Genomic DNA, 23,161 nt, shown 5'->3' with positions numbered 1-23,161 from the left:
GTACTGGGGAACTTTCATTCTCCCATCCTCCTTTCTAAAGCCAGTTGGAATTAGGTTCTCCTACGTTCTTAGATTCTCCTTAGATTCTCTGGCCAACTGTGTTCCTTTGCATTGTGGCTGTTTCCTTAAAATAGAGCTATGGGAGTTAAACACACTCTTCTGTCTCTCACTTGGTGAATGCAGGATATATAAATGAATAAAAATGAATAAACAGAGGAATTACAGAGTATAGCCATTCTTAATGTTAATGTTTTCATAATTTGAACTGGAATGCAGATTATGTACATGAACAGATTCTTCAAATCATCACATTGTGTAAATATTTGTTTTTCTTTTAAATTAGAAATCTGTCTGCCAGTGTGAGCACAACACATGCGGAGAGACATGTGATCGGTGTTGTCCTGGTTTCAATCAAAAGCCTTGGCACGCTGGCACTTTCCTGGTTAAGCATGAATGTGAACGTAAGTTGAAAGCGGTACAGAAGAGAAGGTTTATTGCAACTGCTGGTGAAAACTGAAATCGTGTCCTACGTGATTTTGCAATTAATTCTATTTCTAACCACATTTGTTTATGAATGAGTTGCTGTTCACTTATTCAAAATGGCTCAAAAAAGTTAAAAGAAAAATTACATGTAGAATTGTGGTTTTATTGAACTCAGAATATTTTAGTGTAATGTGCTGATATTGGTGGAATACTGTGTAAAAAAATCATTTTGACTTGTTTAATTTTTATAATTACGGAGGGTTTGTTCTGATAAAATAACAGGACTGTATCCCGATAAGTAAAAAAACTTTTTCACAGATTTTTCATTATACTGAACTTTAACAGCATAATTTTTGTATAAATGCCACTTTTATATATTATAATGTTCAGCCTTGCTGAAACAAAATATCTTTACATGATCAAAATGCAATTTGAGTTTCTGATTTTTTTAATGGAAAAAACAACGTATCTAGTTTTCCAACATGGAACGAAAACATACCTTGAAATATCATCTTCCCACAGGGTGGGAATTTCATTTACAGATTTACTGTAGAAAGGATAGTTATAATTGAATTTTAAAATCTTACTTCCAAAGGTCACATACCACTTATATTTCTGAACATCATAAAACCTAGTGCTCCATTACATGTAAGTATTTATTCAGTTGTAGGATTGTAGCTATAGTTTTACCATGAGTGGTTGAAAATACATAAAAAGAAACAGATATCCCCATATTAAAAGTAGTAGTTGCTTATTTGTGTCCTGTAAACTTTGGTCACAGAGGTCTTTGTTTCAGTAGGAACTGTGTCTGTACTGGGAATGCATTCTGGAATGAAATCAGGGTACATTGATTTTCATGTTTAATTTTTAAGAGACACTGCTTATGCCCTCTTCAACCCTCAGTGAATTGTTGTACTTTCATGGTGGAAACAGTTCCCTGGGATCTGGTTCAGATGTGAGGAGAATGACTCCCTACAATGTTGATGAGCTTTGAATTTCTCTTTATGTGGAAATGAATGTTTTGATGCACAGGGGAAGGGAGAAAGAGAGCTACCTCATTTTGACAGCAACAGATTATTAGATGAGCTCTCTTGCATGTGGACCTGAAGCCTAAGAGTTCAAATCTGAACATCTAAAGAAGTTTTAAGGTTGGGAATGTCTTTGTTCTGACCCAGTTCTTACACGCATATGTGCAAATCAAGTGGTTTTAGGATGTCTTTAAGCTTTCATGGAAATTACTTTAATTTACTCATACCATTCTGCTGCTTTCCTTATAATTCCTCCTGTATTTTAAATTAGCTGACTCTTTCATGAACCGTATGTGTGTGCAACCACCAAAAGGTTTCTGGACTATCAATTTAAAGAGAAAAAAAACCCCTAAAATAAGACAGGAAGAATGTAATTAGACTATATCTGTCGACTTCCATACTCCCCCGGACAAAACATAGAGAAAAAAATACAATATACAGAATTCCAGGCTGTGTTTGTGATGAGACCACATTACTTTTCACAGCTGAAGTAGTAAGTTAATGCTTGAATGTGCTGTCGGTTACAATGTATGCAGCAGCAATGATAAAATGTTGAACGACTCTTTTTAATACCTTAGTAACAGTGTGGCATCTCCAGGCAGAAAGTGTTCGCTAACGCAGTTCCTTCTTTTTTAGCATGCAACTGTCATGGGAAGACTGAGGCGTGTTACTATGATCAGGACGTTGCAGACAGAAATCAGAGTTTGAATGTCCGTGGAGAATACATTGGGGGCGGAGTGTGTGTGAATTGTACAAGCCACACTGGTGGCATAAACTGCGAGACCTGCGTCGACGGTTACTTCAGACCTAAAGGGGTAAATGCGTGTTCTGTTGTCACTTCACTGTAAAGCTCCGTGTTCAAACCATCACTTCAGCATGGGGAGTTAAGTTATTAAAAAGAGATGACACAGTTTGGACTGCCGTTTTGTGAAGGTTAACTTCTAATTCTGACAGTGTAGCAGTTGCTTTTCACAGCTGGAAATCTGTAAAGTTAACACTCACAGAAATATGAAAGTGAATTGTGTTGACATGAAGGAATGCACTTGAGGTCAGGGCCTCCAGCTAGTATTTCAATTTAATTTAAAGGAGGATGTGGTCCTGTAAACAGAACTTTTGCCTCAATAATGAATTTCAAGATTCGTTATCAAAGATGAAAGAAATATTGCTACATTTGATATTAGAGAAAGGCAATCTGTAATTTTTATTTTTTAAATGTAATGTAGAATTAATAACCACTGAAATTCTGTAGCGTGTCATGAATGCCTTTCATTTTCAGTGCAGCGGGAATTGTTTTTTGTCTTTCATCATATAAGGCTGTATTTTCATCTAAGTTGAAGCTGTTGGAAGATGAATCTTACATTAGGTTGTGTTGCCAGTATGGGCTGTGCCTGTATTTTAGACAGCTACACTATTATCGTGTGCTTAAATTCCCGATATTTTGTCTGTATAGTTTCAGTTTGGTAAATCATGGCCTTTAGTCTGATTGGTTTTCAATCCTCAAACACAGAAAACACCAGCAAATAACAATAATTACATTCTCCCTGATATACTGGTTTTAGCCTTAGAGCTTGAGAAAAGGAGTACTGATCTCTTCAACAGCAGGGCACCTGATTTTTTCCTCCGAATCGGGTTATCATCCAACTAATAGGGATTTTATATATATGTGTGTGTGTATAGTGTATCTATAGTATGTGTATATACCTAATTCATGGAGAACTTTCTACTTTATATTCCCAGTGTGATATTAGACTAATGTTTAAGTTTTGTTGAGGTAACATTTTCAAGAAGAAAAGGAAATTGTTCCATTGTCTAATGTTCACTTTTCTTCACTTACCCTTTTTGTTCAGTTACTGACTAACTATAGTTAGTTTTTTGAATCATGTTGACCAGAACAGCTGAACTATTTGTCAATATTACTTTAGGTAGTGAATGCTTAAAATCAACTTCATTACATTTATTAATTTTAATTATACAAGGGTCTGTTATTATCTCTACACCTGTTTTTAGTTGAAAACATAGATGTTTCTAAATAAAAATCCAAAATGTAACTTTAATGCCTAGACTGCATGGCCTAAGTTTGGCAACCATCTCATTTTTGTTAAAGTGCAAGCTACCTACACAGAAGTTGTTCTCTCCTACTTTTTGTTTAAGAAGTAAATAAAAGTTTCCAATTATTAAAGGTAATACTTTGTTTTGTAATCTCTTTGTTTTTGTAGGTGTTGCCAGATAACCCCGATCCATGCCAGCCATGTTCCTGTGATCCAAATGGGTCTTTACATGATACTTGTGTCAAAGATGAGAAACATGCAGAAGGAGGTAAGATCCCTAAAAGACAGTGATGTTAAAGCTTAAGTTCAGCAATGGTCAAAGAAAAGCTGAAACACGTTTGTAATCTCTTAAAAAAAAAAACAACTTTTTTTTTTTTAAGTTTACTCATGCAAACAATAATCCACCTGCATTTTTATGATACTTTTCTTTGGAAACTCAGATTTTATATTCCCAAATTTCCTGAGGCTTCTTTCAGATTCATGGCTTGCAAACTTGAGTACGTTTGGAAGAGTATTCCCCATGTAATATATTGGAGAATTTTGGCTTTTCTTTTACAGCAGAGATTAAAACTAGTACAACCATAATGTTTTAATCTCTTTTCCTCTCTAAGCATATTTCCGTTTGAAACCCTAGAAAAAAATCTGTTTGAAAGGTGTCATATTTATGTGCCATCTATATTAATGTAGCATTGCAAGCTGTTTCCCACAGCCCTGTAAAAGCTGTCTTCAAATAGAGAATAAACTGCTTCCTTGTGCTTTGGAAACAATGGACTGCCATATTTTTGGGGGTTTTTTGCCGACCAACTTCTGAAAATACCATAGGAAGATAACAACAAAACTCAAGCTCTTAAGAGATGTTTTGATTGGGCTAATTACAATCTATTAACAAGAGCTGTTGTAGCAATCTTTTTTGAAATAGAGATCAATGGAACATAAAAACAGCATAGCAGAGATGCAAATACAGGGCCCAGAGGTGTAAAATCTACTCTAACAACCATGTATTGATTATACCAGTTCAATAAAATGATACTGATTACTGTCACAGTGGTATATATGGTGGGTTGACCTTGGTCAGCTGCAATGCCCACCCAGCCGCTCTCTCACTGCCCTTCTAAGCAGGACAGGGGGAGAAAATAAGATGATGCAGCTCACGGGTTGAAGTAAAGACCAGGAGGTTGCTTACCAATTACTGTCATGGGCGAAACAGACTCGACTTGGGGAAAATTAATTTAACTTATTGCCTATTTAAATAGATTCAGATAGTGATAAACAAAGACAAAAATTAAAAAAACACCTTCCCCCCCCACCTCCTTTTTTTTTTTTTCAGGCTGAACCTCACTCCTTCATTCCTTCCTTCTATCCTCCCCCCCCACCTCCTTTTTTTTTTTTTTCCGCTTAACCCCACTCCCTTCCCCCACCTCCTTTTTTTTTTTTTTCAGGCTGAACCTCACTCCTTCATTCCTTCCTTCTACCTCCTCCCCCCCTACCACAAGTGGTGCAGGGGGATGGGGAATGGGGGCTGTGGTCATAATGGTTCCTCTCTGATGCTCCTTTCTCCTCACACTTTTCCCTGGCTCCAGCGTGGGTCCTTCCCATGGGCTGCCGTCCTCTAGGAGAAAAATCTGCTCCACCATGGGTGTTCTTTCAGGAGATATCCACCTGTTCCTTCATGGGGTCCTCCATGGTGTGCAGTGTGGATATCTGCTCCACCATGGTCTCCTCCAGGGGCTGGAGTAGAATCTCTGCTCCCGTGCCTGGAACATCTCCTACCCCTCCTTCTCCTCTGACCTTCTCTGACCCATCTGGCTGCGGGGCTCAGCAGTGCCCTGCCATGGGTCCGTTGGAGCCGGCTGGAACTGGCACGGGGCAGCCCTGTCCTCTCCTCACAGAGGCTGCCCTGCAGCCCCCGCCGCTGCCAGCGCCCGGGCACGGACTCCTGGTACAGTATATCACACGATTGATAGGAGAGACAGTTGAAGCAGAAGAGAGGCTGAATCCCGAAGCTGGAAAAAACACAGCAAGACTGTGCAATGCTTGTACCAAAGCTGTGGGTGAGAGTGTACAGGTTACAGATGACAGACTTAATGCAGCAAAGAAACCTCTCATACTATTAAACAGGACAACTTTTATTCAAACGTTTGCCACTACTGACATTCAGTGCTTTTGTGAGATACTGAGACTATGATTTTGAGATGGAAGAATGAGTAATTCAAATGTCCCACTTGCGTGTTAAGCAGCTGCTTGGTCTCTCAGTTCCTATCTGTTACTGCTGCAGTCTTTCTTTTCACACCTTCCGTGCTGGCCACTGGTGCGGGTCATTCTCCAGGGGCCTGGCAGCTGAAAGGTGGTTAATAGGCTGTCAGCTCTTCCCATAAGAGAGGGAAGCAAAAAGATAAAGACATTTTTCCATCTTGTTTGATTGTCAGTAATAGTGTCATTAGGAGCTCTCATAATGTCTTATTCTTGCCTCTGAGCGTTCAACAGATCTAAACCATCTCATAGTTGCTTTCTAAATCTGCCTACACTTTCTGAATCTGACTGGGTGGTACTGTGCTTTAACACCTTGCTTCCTGTATCGCCGCCTGCCTTTTTAATTCTCTGATCTTCTTTCTGGTAAATTCTTCTCTTGCCTCTTTTCTGGACCTCTCTAGGAAGAGAATAAAACTCCTGTTTGGACCCCTCCTTTCCTTTCTTGCTTTTTCTCTATTGTCTCCATCCATGTAATCTAAAGATCATTAACTGTGTCTTTCTAATAAGTCAAGAAATGTGTCATGCCACCATCTTGAGGATAACATATCCAAAATTGGATTATCTCTCTCTGTTTTGCCTCCTTTTACTTTTATTGGCAAGCGGCCAGTCCTGCTCATCTAGCCCCAAGCTTTCAAACAAGTTGCATATCTCAGCAGTTCCTCCAGTCCCGAGAACCAGAGAGTTCTTTTGTTCTCTTCACAAAATTAAAACTCTCATCATTTTCTGTCTTGACTGTAACCAGCTTCTCCTGATCTTCATGAAACCTAACTCATTTGGCTGCAATTGGTTAGAGGCCTGTTGCTTTTGAGCACATTAGAGTATTGTTACTCTCTGTTGAATCTGCTGTTTGTAACACATGAAGTAATTTTTTTCCTTTATTGCTTTTTAAACCCATTGATGTCTCCTCTTTCCAGTTTATTTACTGTAGAGGTTATTCTGTGTATTTAAACTACTTCTTCTCAATTATGACAAGCGCAACAATTGTTATTTAGGTAACAGCCACCATATACAGAATTCCCTCCCCAAAGTAGTCCATGCATTTGTTCCTGAAACCAGGTGTCTGTGTCCTGCCAGTTTGCACTGTCTAGACAGTGGCCAGAGGACAATTCTGATATTTATCTTGTTTTATTTACCTATTTTAAGACCATAAGAACAAAAATAAGTCAGCTCTACACATACCTGGGCTTTGTAGCCATTCTGCCTACAATGGTCCTGTTCTTTACTCCTTGTTCTTTCTCTTTATTTGCTTTTCTTTACCTCTTGTTGTACTAAATAAGGTTCCAACACGTTAAGAGAACTGTTTACTTTTTGCACATTATGTTTGATTATAGTGTTTGGACCAGCTGGCCAGATTTGTGACTGTAACATCTTATTCCACAGAAAAGACACAATAAAGCCTTTTTAATATTTCCTTTAAGGAAAGATTTTTGTGGTAATGGAAGAGGTTGTGTTAGAATCAAGAGCAGGTCTGGATATAATTTTTAGCATAAAACTATCCTGAAAGCCGATCACTTTTTACCTTTTTTTCTCCCTCAAATTTATATTCAATACCCTGATATAATTCTTTTTACTGTCCACTGATCACCCTGGGCAACAGTTGGGTTTGAAGCACTGGGGAGCCTTCGTAAGGGAAAGGCTGGAAAGCATGATCTGTCTGAAGGAATCTATCTATTCACCTGTGAACCAGAATGAATACACACTGGGTAGGTTGAAATACATCTCAGAGTTTGCTGGCTGGTTGTTTAAGGATAAATTGTTTCCTTGGTGTAAGATGGCAATACACTTCTTAAATGTGTGGTAAGCAAATGAGTCGGGAATATTAAAAACATTAAACTAAAATGGAAATATGATAATAAGGAAAATCACTGGGGATATAAAGTCACCGTGAACAGTTCTCAAGGAAAATAAAGCTGGAGGCTGTACATTCTCTGTGTGCTTGAATACTGTACGTAAGCAACAATTAAAACAGAAAAGTGTAGCAAATACCATAATAACTGGTACACTGATGAATGCAACAAGAGGATTTAAATTACTGCATTCTGTAGTCGTCATCAGATTTTGGTAGAGAAGAGAAGGGCATGAAGGACTCGCTTTATAATTGAGTAGGCATTGTTTCAGGAGAAAAAGAAGTATTTTTGTATATTAAGCGTGTATAATTTCCATTTTGATCAGCCTAGTATAACTTTGTCCTCACATGTTTCACTCAGCATTCTGAAATGAAATACTATTATTCTAGATTTTATATTTTTGGTTTTGAATCTTCAAGAACGCTTTCCAAATAATCTTTCATAGCAACATTATATGATATGTTCATGAGCAATATAGAAAAGATAGAAAATATAGAAACTTATAATAAATCATAGTATGTTTGCAAACTGTGGTATTGATAAAACAAACTGATGAATATGTCTCTAGGTTCTGTAACTGAAAGGCAATAATTTTAAAACTGAACTTGTCCATCTATGTCCAATCCATCCTAATAACAGGTAAACTTGACCATCGTCACTTCTGGTTTGTCCATACAGAAGCAAAGGTGGAACCTGTACATTCAGAACTACTCTGTACTCCAGTAATTAGGCTTTCTCAGTAAATCAGTACTTGTTTCAAGCTGTAGTGGCTAGATTTTAACAAATAGCCATTTTACTTGGCTTTTAAAGCACCTGCAAGAGCTGTGAAGTTTGGAAACTGGCAGAGTTTTGTGACTCAGCCTTCACTGCATGCTATCATGCAGTGAAGTTTTTTCCCTATTACCTCTGTTTGTACAATATAATCCCAATGACAGATGTTTACTTTTGCTGAAAAACTTTCTCAGACATTGTAGGATAAATAACGTCCAGATATCTCCATCTTTATTCAGGCTTCATAGTACTTTGCTCAGCGAGCAGTCCCACTGACTTCCATGAGATCATTTTTGGAATTTATACACTGTTGAACAGGAGTGAAAATGGCAGAGGCCAGTCCTGGGATTGCAGGTTTTGTCAAGGGTTTGGTGCATGCTTTTGCATGCATTTATTTCTGTGCAATTTTGAAAGACTGGTAGGCTGGGAGAAAACTGACTGATAAAACTCATATTTCAAGATGACTCATCCTCTAGGATGAACTTTCAAAGCTTCTGCACACTCAAAGATAGGACAGAAACTGATAATATTCGGGTAGAAAACAGGGAATAACCGCTTCAACAAATAAAGCCCCATTCAAACAAGGCCTGTGAAGTAATAGACCAAAAGCAAAAGAAGATGTGCTTCTGCTGAAATGTTAGTTCATTACAACAACAACAAAAGACGGACCTGAAACATCTGCCCTAAATTGAAATATAATTAGGCTGTTGATATAATATGCACTACATATGCACTACAGAAGCCTGGTCGAAGATAACCAGTGGGACACTGACAGGAATTTACATACTGTGTAATACAATGAGAGCCTAGATCTTGCAAGTGCTGTAAATGAAAGAAGGCATTGAGCCAAATAAAATATGCAGACTAACCGTACCAACAAGTGTCAGAGCTGGAAGAATATATGACAGTTAGTAGTCTCTACACCTTCCTCTCTCTGTTGTGGAGTGTGAGGTCTCTTGATAGATGGTAGGCTGAAGGTTATCCGCTACTGTGTATACTGCATAAGAAAGGAGATTGCTGGGCTGATGACACTGGAGTTTCCAATCCTAGTCTCTCTTCCTTAACTGCAGAGAAAGGAAGGAGCAGGAGAAGGGAAGATTCTTGATGAGGAACTAAAAAAATGGACTGACTGGGCAGTGGAGGAGAGACTATAGATTTAAATGAGTATTTAGGAGTTGTTCCATACTGAGATATTTAATTGAATTTGAGTTTGCTGAGACTTAACTCGTGAGACCTAAGAATGAGTTCCCGAAACTTTCAAATAAGACTGGCTCACTTCTAAAGAGTTAGACTTGCCTGTGTCTTTTACTGCTGAACCCTGGTGTATGGCATGGTATTTTCATCTGGAAGGAACAGGAGTTTCTCTCATAAGACAAGATTGTCCGGCTAGGATGCATTGACCCAGGTTACAAAAGAGCCTGAGGCCTGCTGTGCTGTGGGGCCTCGCTGGTGGCTAGTTGAGAGGAGGGTAACTCAGAAATTCGAGAATCAGCTGGGCCACAGGCATCAAAACCCATGGAGCACATGGTTATGTGATAGTAAGTAACGCAGAAATTTCATGCACTGAAATTCTGTATATAATTAGGACAGATCAAGAAGGTGACAGTCAATATGATGTGCTACAGGAGATCAAAGAGGCTACAAGATTAGAGAAGACAGATTGAATTTCCTCTCTCTATAGATTAACAGATAATATCATTTAAAACTCCTGTAGGTGACTGCTTCTTCAAACAGCTAGTTAGAGAAACTATAAAAAGAGAAGCACCTCTGGATTTATGCATTAGGAACTGGTTTAAAAATCTCCTCTGAAGGGCAGTAAATTCGACATTCTTGTAGGAATGAGAAAGCCTTCCTAAAAAACAACTTAATCAAAACAAGGAAACCTTTAAAAAGAAAATCAAAATGAACAATCCAAGACTGCTCATGGCAAGCATAGGGTTTATAGACTGCATATTAGACATTCAGAGAAGACGCATTCCTCTAGTTCAAAATGATTCAAGCAATGCAATTAAGCTAGGAAAAAAAAATCTATTTATACAATAAAAAAGCAGCTCCCTGAAAAAGCAGAAGTTATATCCAGTTGAGGGTAATAGAAAAGGACATAAATTGTGACAGATTCTGGAAAGTCATACTCTTAATAACACGTACACATATTTTAAGGAATAATTTGCTGAATGCTTAAATGTTGCTAAGGAGTACTTCTTCAGATAAATCAGAATCAAAAAGACTGCTAGAGATTCAAATTCAGTAGGAGTTAAATATGATTAAGGTGTAATCAAGTTATAACCAGACATCTCAAGAAAGAAAAGGACACAGCAGAAAAGCTAGATTAATTCTTTGTATCAGTGAATAGAAGAGCTCAGGGAATTTCCCGCTTGGGAGTCTTTGTTCATGGGGACAAGTCAGAACTGTCTCAAACATAAGTGTCAGGTTTAGAGCAAGCTGATAAATAAAGAATAAAAATTCATCAGGCATATATCATATTTATCCATGGCTTCTGGATGTAGTTGAAAATGGAGTTGCTTGAAGCATTAAATATAGTTTATAATACTTTTAAAAACTGACATTAATATTACATAAATAGGAACTGTTTATCCAATTTGTAAAAGAAAGGCAGAAGGTTCCAGGAAACTAAAATCAGAAGGTCTGGTTTCTGTACCAAGCAAATCAGTAGAACTACAATAAACGATTTATACCATTTCTGGACTGTGGCAAAAATGGGCAAGATCAGTTTTTTTGTAGAGGACAGTGTGCCTTACGAATCTGTTTGAAGGATTCAATGAACATGTGAACAAAGGCTCATTTGATTAATATTGTGTTTTGATTTTCAAAAAGTTTTGACAAGATCCTTCACCAAAGACCATGAAAGAAAGTGTAATGGAATAAGGAGGAAAGGTTCTTTCATGGATTAGTACTTGGATAAAAGAATAAATGGACCATTTTCACAGTGACGATCAATATGAACTGTTGAAAATATTCATATTTAACCTGGAAAAGGGATGAGTAGGAAGGTGACAAATTTAGCAAGTACAAAATCTTTCAGCATAGAAAAATGAAAGAACTGCAAAATGTTCAGAAAGATCTCAAGATAGTCAGTGGCTGGGTAGTAAAATAACTGATGAATTTCTGTAGCAATTAAAGGAAAAGTAGAACACAGAGAAAAGTAGTTCTACTTGTACATTGATTACAGCGATTTCTGAATTAGGCACTACCAGTTTTGAAACAGCTCTTAGAATTACCTTGGACTGTACCCTGGATGTATCAGCTCAGTGCTGGCTCAGCAGTAGTCAAAAAGGTCAGCAGAGCCTTAGGAAATATTACTGATGTTTAAAAAACAAAACTGAAAAAAATCATCAAACCATTTATAGGTCCACACTATGCACTCCCTTCTCCTTAAATAATTTATTAGAACTGGAAACAGTGCAGAGAAGGACAATAGAGATTTTCATCCATGCAAAGCAGTTTCTGTGTAAAGAATTATTAAATAGGCTTAGGAGTTTTTGGGGTATGAAATAAAAATGTCATGTGGGATATGATAGAGGTATATTGAAATCACAGATGACGTGGAGAAAGTGAGTAGGGAATGGTTACTTGCTGTTTTCTATGATATGAGAGGGCAACGAATACAGGTTTAACGCACATCAGTGTTGTCTTTCACACTACACATGGCTAAATGTAGAACTTGCTGCTAGGGAGCTTTATGGATTCTGAAAGTAAAAGCATGTTCAAAGGCGATTAAGTGAATTAATGGAAGAGAAGTTTTTCAGGGACTGTTAGATGCAAGGAAGTAGGGATAAGTTTCAGTTTAGAAGTTCTGTAATATGCGGATTTCTGGAAGCTCAGAATTCAAATCACTATATACTTGCTCTGTTCTTACATGCTTTATTCTAGCCTCTCTCAGACAGGATACCGAGTTAAATAGACGTATGGTCTGACCCACAGTAAACACCCTTACGTTACAGCTACCAAAGGTGTTGCTTTGAGCACTCTAACACACATATCTGGTAATAATAATAATGATAAATCAAATATGTCTCATGTTTTCTCCCTCTTCCCATAGATATGTTGCCTGGTTTCTGTCACTGCAAGACTGGCTATGCAGGAGAGAGCTGCAATAGATGTGCCTTGGGTTATACAGGATATCCTGAGTGCCTGCCCTGCAACTGCTCACTGAAAGGCAGTGCAAATGTTGACCCTTGCATAGGTCCTTGCATCTGCAAGGTATGGATGTCAAATTCTTCTGAGCCATAGGAAGATATTAATGGTATTGAAAGATTGCAATTAATGGTCTTCTATCATACAATAGCATTCCACTGTCCTACCTAGCTGTGTTAGTATCTATGTTAGTCACTTCTCATAGAACACTTGCTCTTGGTCCTGTAAAGTCTTAGATTGTCTTGTGTCATCTCAGTACTCACTGTAATTAGCATAGGTACCTAGAAGCCTGCTGCCAGTCATACAAGTCCTTAGAAATCTGTAGTGAAGAGATACTTAAGAAGCCTGTGAATCATTTGTTTCAAACTCTCATCCTCATCTACTCAGAAACTATATGTTTAAAGTATTGTGGGCTCTAAAACTAAACTGTAATATGACTTCAAAAGAGAAAATGAGGTGAATTGATGATGTATTAAAACAAACAAAAAAGTTGCCATTTAGGAGTTGTCATTAGGGATATAATCCTCTTTTCTTGCTAAGTTCCAAACTGAGAGCATTCTTTCCTGCCTTGGGATGGTTGTTTAGAAATCTCTAACATTTTTCAAAAAAAATAATCCATCCTTTCTGTAGGATGAATTTCTTAATTTCCAGGAAGAAAATTTAAGGACGATTTTCTCTGTGTGCCTTCATGTACCTCCAGCAAATTATATATCAATATTATATTGAAATAAAAAACTTCTAAAAACACATGCATGCACTTCTTATAAAATACCTCGTTACCAGAAATGTTTAGAAATGGTGGTGCTCTGTAAGTCACAGTTTAGTAAGTGACCATGAACAGGCCCAAAGGACAATTTACTGTACTGTGGGTCAGTTTTTCTGTGTCGTACTTGTGGGAGTTTCCTTCCAGCATTTAATTAACAGAATTAGTCACAAATGTGAATTTAAAAATACTTACATTACATCCTTAAATACAAGAATGTACAAAAAATACTTCAATCTATCAGCTCACGCTGCATACACACATAAAGCTCTGGTGTGACAGCTGAATAGCACTGAAATCTACTCAGAGAGTTAACCTTACCCTCACTTTATGTAACAGTCACATGCTCTCTGTCAGAAATAAAATCTATCCATATCACAGTTCTAATTCCTTAGCTATCAAGTCTAGAAGATCAGAAAAGGGGCGCTTTTGCTATATTCTGACTTGAAAGGGAGCTTTGATGAAGATGTCATATGCCAAATACAAGATAACCACTGCTGAATGATTCTTATTATTATGACATTATTTATGTAATGCCAAACTGACCTGTTAGTACAATCAGACCAAAATGAACAAATATGGAATAGAGATAATTGTTCCTATCCCAGAGAGTCCACACTATATACACTTTTTCCTCGCTGTTGAGCCTTTGTCTCCTTTCTGCTCTTCTAATAGCTTTTTAAGTGCTTGTGGGAGAAAAATGATACCCTTTGCAGATAGCTGAGATACAGATACACGCACATTTATTTTCACTAGCAATCTTCAAATTCAAATCAAAGCAGATTATGGTCAAAGGGACACTGAAATCATCAGATTAGTTATGCTCCATATGAAGAATAAAGTGGGATGTCTGGACAAGTTAATAGCAGGTCTTAGGAAAAATGCTTCCCTTCTTTTAATCACATCTTTCAATTACATACGATGAGCTCTAAATTTACTAAAGATACTTTTCTTGTAAAGGAAATTGACTGCTGAAAAACAGTTCTAACTGTAAACAGCAAAATGCAAAATTAGATTGTTATCTTTACCACATTAGTCAGAGTAAACTAAAGTACAGAAAGGTGAGGGACAAGTATAAATGCCTATTTTATCACTAATTATCTCAGAGAGCTTTCTGAAGCTATATGGTCAAAGTCTCATTTTTGCATAATTTAAAACTGGACTGAACACAGTATTCGGAAATAAATGAGGCTGTAAAAACATTGCTTCATTGGCTGAAGGATAGGTTAGATCTCTTTTCCAACTTTGAGTTTTATGTATCTATTATCCACTGAACTTGCTGCCTACTCAATAGAATTATATAGGTTTTACTCACTGATGACACGCTTGTGACTGCAGAGTAGGACAACTTTTCATTTAAACACATACTTTCGCTTTGCAGCTCTCTTTTTTTATTTTACCCTTCCCACTCTGCACACACTAAGCACGTCAGCAAGGTCTGAAACTTTTCAGACCAGCGTCCATAATTCTAGTTAGTAGAATTGTGCGTGAGAGCATTTGAGTGCCTGTGAGTTCCCAAATGTTACCCACATTATTTTCCATATGAAGCATGAGTAGCTGGGTGTTTTCAGCATACCTATGGCAATAATATGCATTGATTAATCCTGAGATTGCTGATGAAAATGTAAAATACCATTCTTTAAATTAATGAGATGTTGAAGTTAAAAGTGATTGACTGGTAGCCTTGAGTTGTATTAAAGAGATTTTTGGTTTGTTGAACAGCGTCTATATGATGTTGTTGAAGGAGAGCATACATACAGCACAGCAATAGAGACAGAGCAAAGATATTTTGCTACACGAGTTGTTACTGCATAATTAGTGGTGAAAACCTATTTACATTTTCATTTTATCTCCTTCTTTAGCTGTCCTTACCCCTTCCCCCTCATTGTCCCTATTTCTTCTTAATCCGTGTGTGCTGTCCTTTCTCCCTATACCTCCACATGCTTTGCCCTGCTTTTTCCATCTTTGCTAGATCTTAACCAGGAGGCTATCAAATGGCGTTTGGTGAACTTACTTCAGAGCTGTGTAGTTCAAGCAATCATAGATGACACAGCGTGGGCAGGCTTTTTATGTGTTCATTCTCTGCTGATGTGGAGCCAACAATTTGGTCCTGTGTGCATACCATAGAGCCCTGTCTCCAGGATTAAAGAGACTGTATATAACACTTCTGAAAGGGAAAGAATTTTCTGGGTTATCTTGGGAAAAATATTGAATTACTAAGCGAGCCCCGTAGTGTGAGCCTTTTGCAACATACTCCTTGTAGAAAAGCTAGCTTTATCTTTGCCTATAGGACAAATTGATTTATTGTGTAAGCTAGCAGGACTTAAGGCATAACATAAGCTCCCTCTGAAAAATGTAGTTACCAAATGCTAAATTTAGAATTCTTCATGTATGTTTAGTGCCTGGCTTTCTGCAGGGGAAGACTTTGCAGACCTGTCTGCATGGCTGTCAAACACATGTAGCTATGGAAAGAAGAAATGAAGCCCTTTGAACTTGGATTTAGCCTGAATTCAGTTATTAATGACAGACCACTGAAAAACTGATACGCTGAATGATTGGTACAACTAATTCTATGTACCTGTAGTTTGCATCAATTGGGCGTGCACAGATTTTATCAGCCATACCAACAAACTACAGTTGTTGAGGCTGTAACATTGTGTCCCATACTTCCTTCCTCTATGACACTCTTAAGTGTAAAGGAGATAAATTAGATTATTCCCTGAAATCAGGTATGTCCATTCATGTAGAAGAAAAATTAAAAATCTTACAATGTCCAAATTCCATGTCCTGTTATTTACATGCAGCCATAATAACTTTTATTGTGTAGAGGATTTGCTACTAATATTCACAAATAAGAACAGTCTTTCCTACAAATGTCTTTATAGTCCTGCCTTTGTACTCTCCCGCAGACTATAAAGCTGGCGATCTCAAGTTCTAATCTATGACAACTGAAGTAATATTCTAATGTGCATTTCCAGGAACATGTTGAAGGAGAAAACTGTGATCGGTGCAAACCAGGTTTCTTCAATCTGCAGCGAAATAATCCCAAAGGCTGTGAGGAATGTTTCTGCTCTGGGAAAACTAATGTCTGCACACACTCTCACCTTACCTACAGAAGTGTAAGAAAAATCATACCGTATCAGTACATGTCATTGGTTTTGTGTTTCTGTGTGTTGTCACTGTCTATTGTCACCACAGTGCATCCTATTATAAAATCATGCATGTTCTTTAACGCCCCATACATTTTTTATTGATCCAAAAGAAAATGCTTATAAGCTTTGTTTCTATTCATTGTGAGAAAGGTCTGACAAAGCGCAGTTGAACAGTGAGAAGTGCAAAAGGAGTTATAACAATCAAAAATGAAGCCATGTGCATAAACACAGTCCTGAAATGTGCATACATAATCAGTCCTGAGTTAAATGCAACATATCCATAGGGCAACCTCTTTTCCAGGTCATTATTAAATTTCTAGACCTGAAATAATTAAGAATTTTGAAACATTAACAACACACAGCTTATGTAAGAAAAAGGGATGCCCTACAGGGGACATTTTGGGTGAATTTCTTTTGCATTCTGCATTCCTAGGAAAGGGTGTGAAAGGGAGATGAACCTACTGTTCATATTTGTGCTGTAGAAAAATGTCTTTAGCCTGCAGATGTACTCTAAACTTTAAATTAGTTCTCAAAGCTCAGACACTGATTCCACCGTAACGGATGTATGCTACATATTCATGTCTGTAGATCGAGTTTGGGAAATGTGTTCCAGGTCTACTAGCTCCTGGTTTTGGCTGTATTGGTATGCTGGAAGTCTGTGAGTAAAATCATATATGCCTAGTGTGCTCATTTACATGCCAGCATCTGGAAAATTTTCCATCCCACGGCTGAGCTAATGTATTGTTCTGCTTGTATCCAGGCTCCAGAAGCCGTCCTTGTATGAACAGTGTGCTCTTCTCTGATGATTCATTGCTAGTTATGGGATTTCAGAAATTCAAGTTCTGGTGCTTTCCAGCTTTGCTTTGGCTTTATAAAAAGAGTATATTTGAACTTGTAAGTTGTAAGGCTTTAGAATTACAAATTATTATCAATTATGCTGTCTACAACAATCAGAAAATGTATATCCATTTGTCAGCTCATCTTCTGTACCCTTTGTGACCGATATTATTTATTGAAAACTTGTATATCATTTGAAGATATTCTTACGCATATGTTTGTATGATGGAGTTTCCTCCTCTGGACCATATGAAGCAGAGAAAGCAAATACTTGCAGTTACTCCAAACTACTCAGAAGTTATAACTCCCAGTCACATACAATAAGAGAAATTTTTGCTGGTTTTACTTTGTTGTTTCCTTTGTTCCTAACCTGCTATTAATCATATAAACCTAATCAGTTTTTTACAAATGGAAGAATGAGAGGCTATGACTATTGAAATGACTGATGTCCTGATTCTCATTGTAATGTGTTTTGTTTGGGGTTTTTTTTTCTGTCATTATAGATGGAAGACATGAATGGCTGGTATCTGACTGGCTTACTGGGTCTTACCAGAGTTACCCCCAGGCAAAAGAGATTTGATGGGCATCAGCAGTTTAGCATCAGCAACGTGGCTGCGCGAAAAGTACTGCCACAGACTTATTACTGGAGTGCACCCAGTTCTTACTTGGGCAACAAAGTAAGTGCAGATGGTACTTGCCTAAACACTAATTTGATTTATTGAGAAAAGAAGTAAGACTTTGAAGGGGGGTGGAACTGAGGGAAGGTTAAGTTGAATAGCTATTTGACCAGCAGAATTGCAAACACAAAGGAATCAGGGGTATGGAGTATCCTTGTGAGGCAAAAAGTTAAGTAGAGAAAATTATCTAAGTATCTTTGACCTTGAGCCTTCTTCAGGCTTCTGCTGCCAGGTATTACAGAAGTCTATATAGTTCGCAGCATTGGTTTTTGAATGAATTAAGCTGGTGTGTGGTTCAGCTTGTCCTGTTCTCTTCCCACCTTGTCCTCAGCTTTGAAAACCAGTTCCCTCGTCTGCTTTTCAGAGATGCAAGTTGTGTATCAGATGTTGTGGGGGTGTGTTACAAAACTTTAATGTTTGGCAAGAAACTTGTGTGTGGGGAGCTCTCTGCCCTAGAACTCAGAAAATGTTGTTGTGAGCTCTGTGCCAGTTCTAATGCATATATTTATCCAAGTCTGCATGTGTCCATGTGTGCACGTACACAGATATTCATGCCCTGCAGGTTAATACCAAATATTTGCTTTCTAAAGTCTTAGATGCTTTAGTGGTCTGACTATCAGGCTTCTCACCATTAGACTTTCTGCTATCATACATGATACCTTCATGAAGATCTCATTCTTTTCCAGAGAGCAGAACTGAGGACTGAATGAGTCCTAAACATGAAGAAAGCTAAACAGCTTTCCATTTACTGTAACCCCGATTATGCTAAAACTTATCAGAAATGCTAACACTAATACACTTGAGCACATTTTCCTCTGTAGTCTCTTCAGGCTAGTCAACCTCTTATTTATTTATTTTGTTCCTGCTGGCTGAAAATCAACATGACAGAAGGTAAGTGAGCATGTTGAAACTAAATAGCATCATTCCAAATAATTGGGCATCCTGTTCATGGCTATAAATTGTTAAAGAGAGTCAGGCTCATTTAGCTGGGCAAGGGAGAGTTTCTTCTATAATCTTCCATGTCTGGTGAACTTACCCTGAGGTATGAACTGATACTTTTCCCGACAGAATTTCATCCTGCTTCTATTCAGTGAGCAAAATGATGGTAAGAATGTGCACGAATTATTTGAACGTGGAAGATATTTTTTCAGTGTAATTTGGAGGTCCTTTGTGGTTACTGTCAGATATCTCTGTATGAATGAAGCAATTTGCCTCAGTAACTGAACCATATAAATTTTTGATACTACAATAATACTGAAAGCACTCACAAATTACCACAGTGCATCTTAACTGTCATGTTGCACCACATAAATTACAGTCATAATGACATGCTTAGGCCATACGATTTATGCTATGGAAAGGGAAATAGAAATAGAATATTGAGAGTCCTTATTTGTAAATGCAATAAAACATTTCTCTAAATAGTTGAAACTGGATAAAACCAAATCGCTGAAACTAGATAAAAACATCCTTTCTTGAGAGTAATTGCTAGCTGTGTTACAGTAGAATAATTGGTAGCTCGGAGCAGGCAAGCTTCTTTAAGAATTTTTGTCTTAGGAAACATAGAGAATGATTTAGGAAATCTTACATCAAGATGTACACTGGTAATTTATAAACCTTGTGTCACAGAAAATTGCCTTTCCTTTTTATTGTTAAAATTATTGCTCCTAAATACTATTCCCCAAAATAAAATTGAGTAACAAAAGGTAGTAACCATCGTGCATTTCCCAGTTTTCAAATATAGCTCAAAAACCTCATTTAAAATAATTCTTTTAATATAAAGTTGGCATGTTGTGCATATGCCTCCACAATGTTGATTGCCATATGTGTGCTATCTGCTTGTTTTACATCCATCTCCAAATGCTTCTTTTGGATTAAAAAAGCGTTATAAATAGGATATTCCTGAGTGTGCAGCCTTCGGCTTTTTCTTTTTAATCTAAATCTGGTGACACTAGGCTATGTGATACTGGTCTTTGACTGTATCTCTAAGGAGACATTATAAATAACAAGAGGTTATAGATGGTGCAGGATTCTTGTTTATGTCAGAGTAGGACAAGAACATGAGCAAATTAGTTTAACATCACCATATCCTTTTAGTCTTCTAAATATATATGCTGCTACCAAAACTTAAACTTTGTTGTACAAATACAGATAATTTTTTTAAAAGCCATATATTTTACCTGTCTGACTATATAATATGCATTTGAACTGAAAAATTGAACACTGTTTTTGATGCAGAATACGTTTGGGAGTAATCTGGAGGAATTTAATTTCTAGACACAAAATATCTAGTGGATAATTTGGGAGAACAGATTTAAAATGGCTAGTATTAAGGGTTTAGTAGGTATCATAAAACAGTTTATCTTCTTGCCTGCTTACCTTATCATAGCCTACTGAACTAAGGATTGCAGCAATCATGAGGATTTGTGGTCTGTTAGAGCTTCTAGTTACTGAAAAATTGTCTTATTCTATCAATTCTAATTACATTTTAGGTATTTGAAAACCCCATTTGGTTTTTGTTAGCAGTTTCTTCAATTGTTTTGACAATGGATCTATACATTTATTTTAAACTTGTGTCCATGCTAAAATATTTTATAAATTTGTCTGAAAGTGTTATGAGTTACATTCGGATAACGTTTGAATAGAGCACTGAAAGGAAAGTACAAATTTAATTAAAAATTGGATACCAAACTCAGCAGGATGATGTGAAACACTTGTTTTCTTTAAAGTCAGTGTGGAAGGGTTAGGTGTCTGCAATGTTTCAGAAGTCTGACATTATGTATATACTCTGCCTCTTTTCCTTTGACACCTCAGCAAAAAGCAACTTGATGATTTGTATGCTGAGTAGAAGCCATTTACGATTAGCCAAAAGAAAACATGATATGGAGCGTATCTAAATAAACATATGACCCTACCCCATGACACACACACGTGAGGGGCAGCTGAGGCCACTTGAGATTCCATGAGGAAAAATCCATCTTTGGTTAGAGAAAGCCTCTCTGCCTTATTTTCTCTCTGCTGCTGCAAATATTATTTTCCTTTCTCTGCTAAGGGCCAGCTTTAACCACGAAGGTGGAGATTTACCCTGCCTCTTTCAGGTGGTTAGGGCACTGCCCTTGGTCAGCAGTCACAGGTTAGTTCAGCCTTTAGGTGGAGGCCGTCCTAGAATCCAGGTCTCTGAACATTGTCTCAACACCCAGCAGTCATACAGAAATTAGATAATAGATCTCTCTAACTCCTCTCTCTGGGTTTTGAGCAGATGTTAATGCTGCCATTACTCAGACTGCGAACAACATGACAGAAGCCCTAAAACACCTGTACTCTAAACCACTATTTGCTTACTGACAGATTTTACTCAGATTGAGAAGTTTCTTGCATCAAATGTTGTTTTACAGGAGTCATTTGAACTAGTTGTACAGCATGATCCTATTCAGTGTAAGTAAAGTTAATGTAATTTGGTCCTTCATGAAGTCAGAGTATGTTGAAAATTAAAGCAAAAGATGCTTGAACAAAGGGCTTTGTTTTCCCTTGGAAAAATTCTAGCACATCATGTTTGTCAACTCCATAGACTTAAGCAGCCATATGGTGGATACATTGTTCTTTCTCTGACCTCTAGTGAAAACCAAGGCAACAGCTGAAAGTTTTGTGTAGAGTCTGTGCATGCAGAACAGGAAGGGGACTTGTTTGACTTAACACTGTCACTTCATTTATTTTGCCTGTTCTTTTATAATTAGCTGTGTAACCTGTTTGCTGACTTACAGAAGTCAATGTTTCTTTGAGTCCAGAATGAAGACACTGTAATAAGCCTGTAGCCAATACATACAAACTTTAAAAATCTATCAGCCCTTTAAAAGTACTCTGCTGTGGAAAGCTAAAGATTGGGATGGAGTGAGCAGTTTGTTTTGTGACATATTATCTATAGCAGACTGCCCAGAATACCTCATAGGATTAAATATTGAATTATAAAATAATCATAAGCTAGGTCCTTGTGGCTTTTATTTTGATTTCCTTCCATTTGTTTTCATTTCTTAGTCAATTCTGATGCAAAAGGCAGAATAATGCAAAGCAAATTGCAGTTTATGGCTCCCGGGGGGGAGGGAGGGAGTTGAAACCCAAAACATAAAGAAGCGTAAATAATACAATAATCAGCTGGAACAGAAATGCCAGGATCAATTGTCCTAAATTATTAATGCATCTAAACCCAGAAAGCTTCATCTAGTCTTGTCACGGTTTCAGATCTCAAGACTTTCTTGTTCATAGGACATGATAGAGTTAGATAGATCCACAACTCTTTTTCTTGCTTTTACTGCCTGCCCCAAAAAGAACACTCTAACTTAACACCTTTTGGTATAAATGGATCAGATGCAAAATAAATTGTTGTTGGAAGCTATTTTTATCTACTACCAGGTTTTTTTTTAAATTCATTGGCCTCATGAAAAGCAGTGAGTGACCTAGCCTACATAATTCCAACAGTCAGCTGTGTCTTAAATTTAGCCAGCGGACTGATTTTTTTGAGCATGTGTCTCTGTTGCTTTTATTGTCAGGGAAGCGAAGTAATGAAACTTAGGTGGGCTGGTGTGATCTCCCTTTGTGCACCTTTATAAGAGACTTCTTTCTTTCAGCTGGTTATATGGACAATTTAGGCCCTCATGTAGATTTGGTTCCCTAGTGCAGATGGGTTGTCCAAGTCTAAGCAGGCCACCATTTAGTAACATAATGGCAGTGCTTGAAGTATCCGTTAACTGTGTGAGGGATTTTTCCGCAGTGGTGGTAAGTCCAGTACTTCATGATGAATTTGCGTTTTTCATGCCCTCTGCACAGAAATGAGTTTCAGCCTCAGATTTGAATGTGTAACGAAGACTTGCCAATGTGACGCCCATCTACAAGAAGGGCCGGAAGGAGGATCCGGGGAACTACAGGCCTGTCAGCCTGACCTCGGTGCCGGGGAAGGTTATGGAGCGGTTCATCTTGAGGGCGCTCACAAGGCATGAGCGGGACAACCAGGGGATCAGGCCCAGCCAGCACGGGTTCATGAGAGGCAGGTCCTGCTTGACCAACCTGATCTCCTTCTATGACCAGGTGACCCGCCTAGTGGATGAGGGAAAGGCTGTGGATGTGGTCTACCTGGACTTCAGCAAGGCCTTTGACAC

The 23,161-nt window shown here is 37.8% G+C and overlaps 1 protein-coding gene across 1 annotated transcript in view; it reads left to right on the top strand.

The window, feature by feature from the left end:
- The window catches only part of LAMA2 (laminin subunit alpha 2), a 299,682-nt gene that overhangs the window by 61,733 nt on the left and 214,788 nt on the right, over positions 1-23,161 (top strand). Inside the window, exons 7-12 of the mRNA XM_019472632.1 lie at positions 344-461; positions 2,148-2,326; positions 3,728-3,827; positions 12,488-12,648; positions 16,324-16,464; positions 17,838-18,015. Coding sequence (XP_019328177.1) covers positions 344-461; positions 2,148-2,326; positions 3,728-3,827; positions 12,488-12,648; positions 16,324-16,464; positions 17,838-18,015 — 877 coding nt within the window. The remainder of the gene's footprint in view (positions 1-343; positions 462-2,147; positions 2,327-3,727; positions 3,828-12,487; positions 12,649-16,323; positions 16,465-17,837; positions 18,016-23,161) is intronic.

This window comes from Aptenodytes forsteri, unplaced genomic scaffold (genome assembly GCF_000699145.1).
Source record: "Aptenodytes forsteri isolate BGI_AS27 unplaced genomic scaffold, ASM69914v1 Scaffold82, whole genome shotgun sequence".
NCBI lineage: Eukaryota > Metazoa > Chordata > Aves > Sphenisciformes > Spheniscidae > Aptenodytes > Aptenodytes forsteri.
Note: the sequence above shows the minus strand (reverse complement) of the source record. Positions and strands in the feature narration are given on the sequence as shown.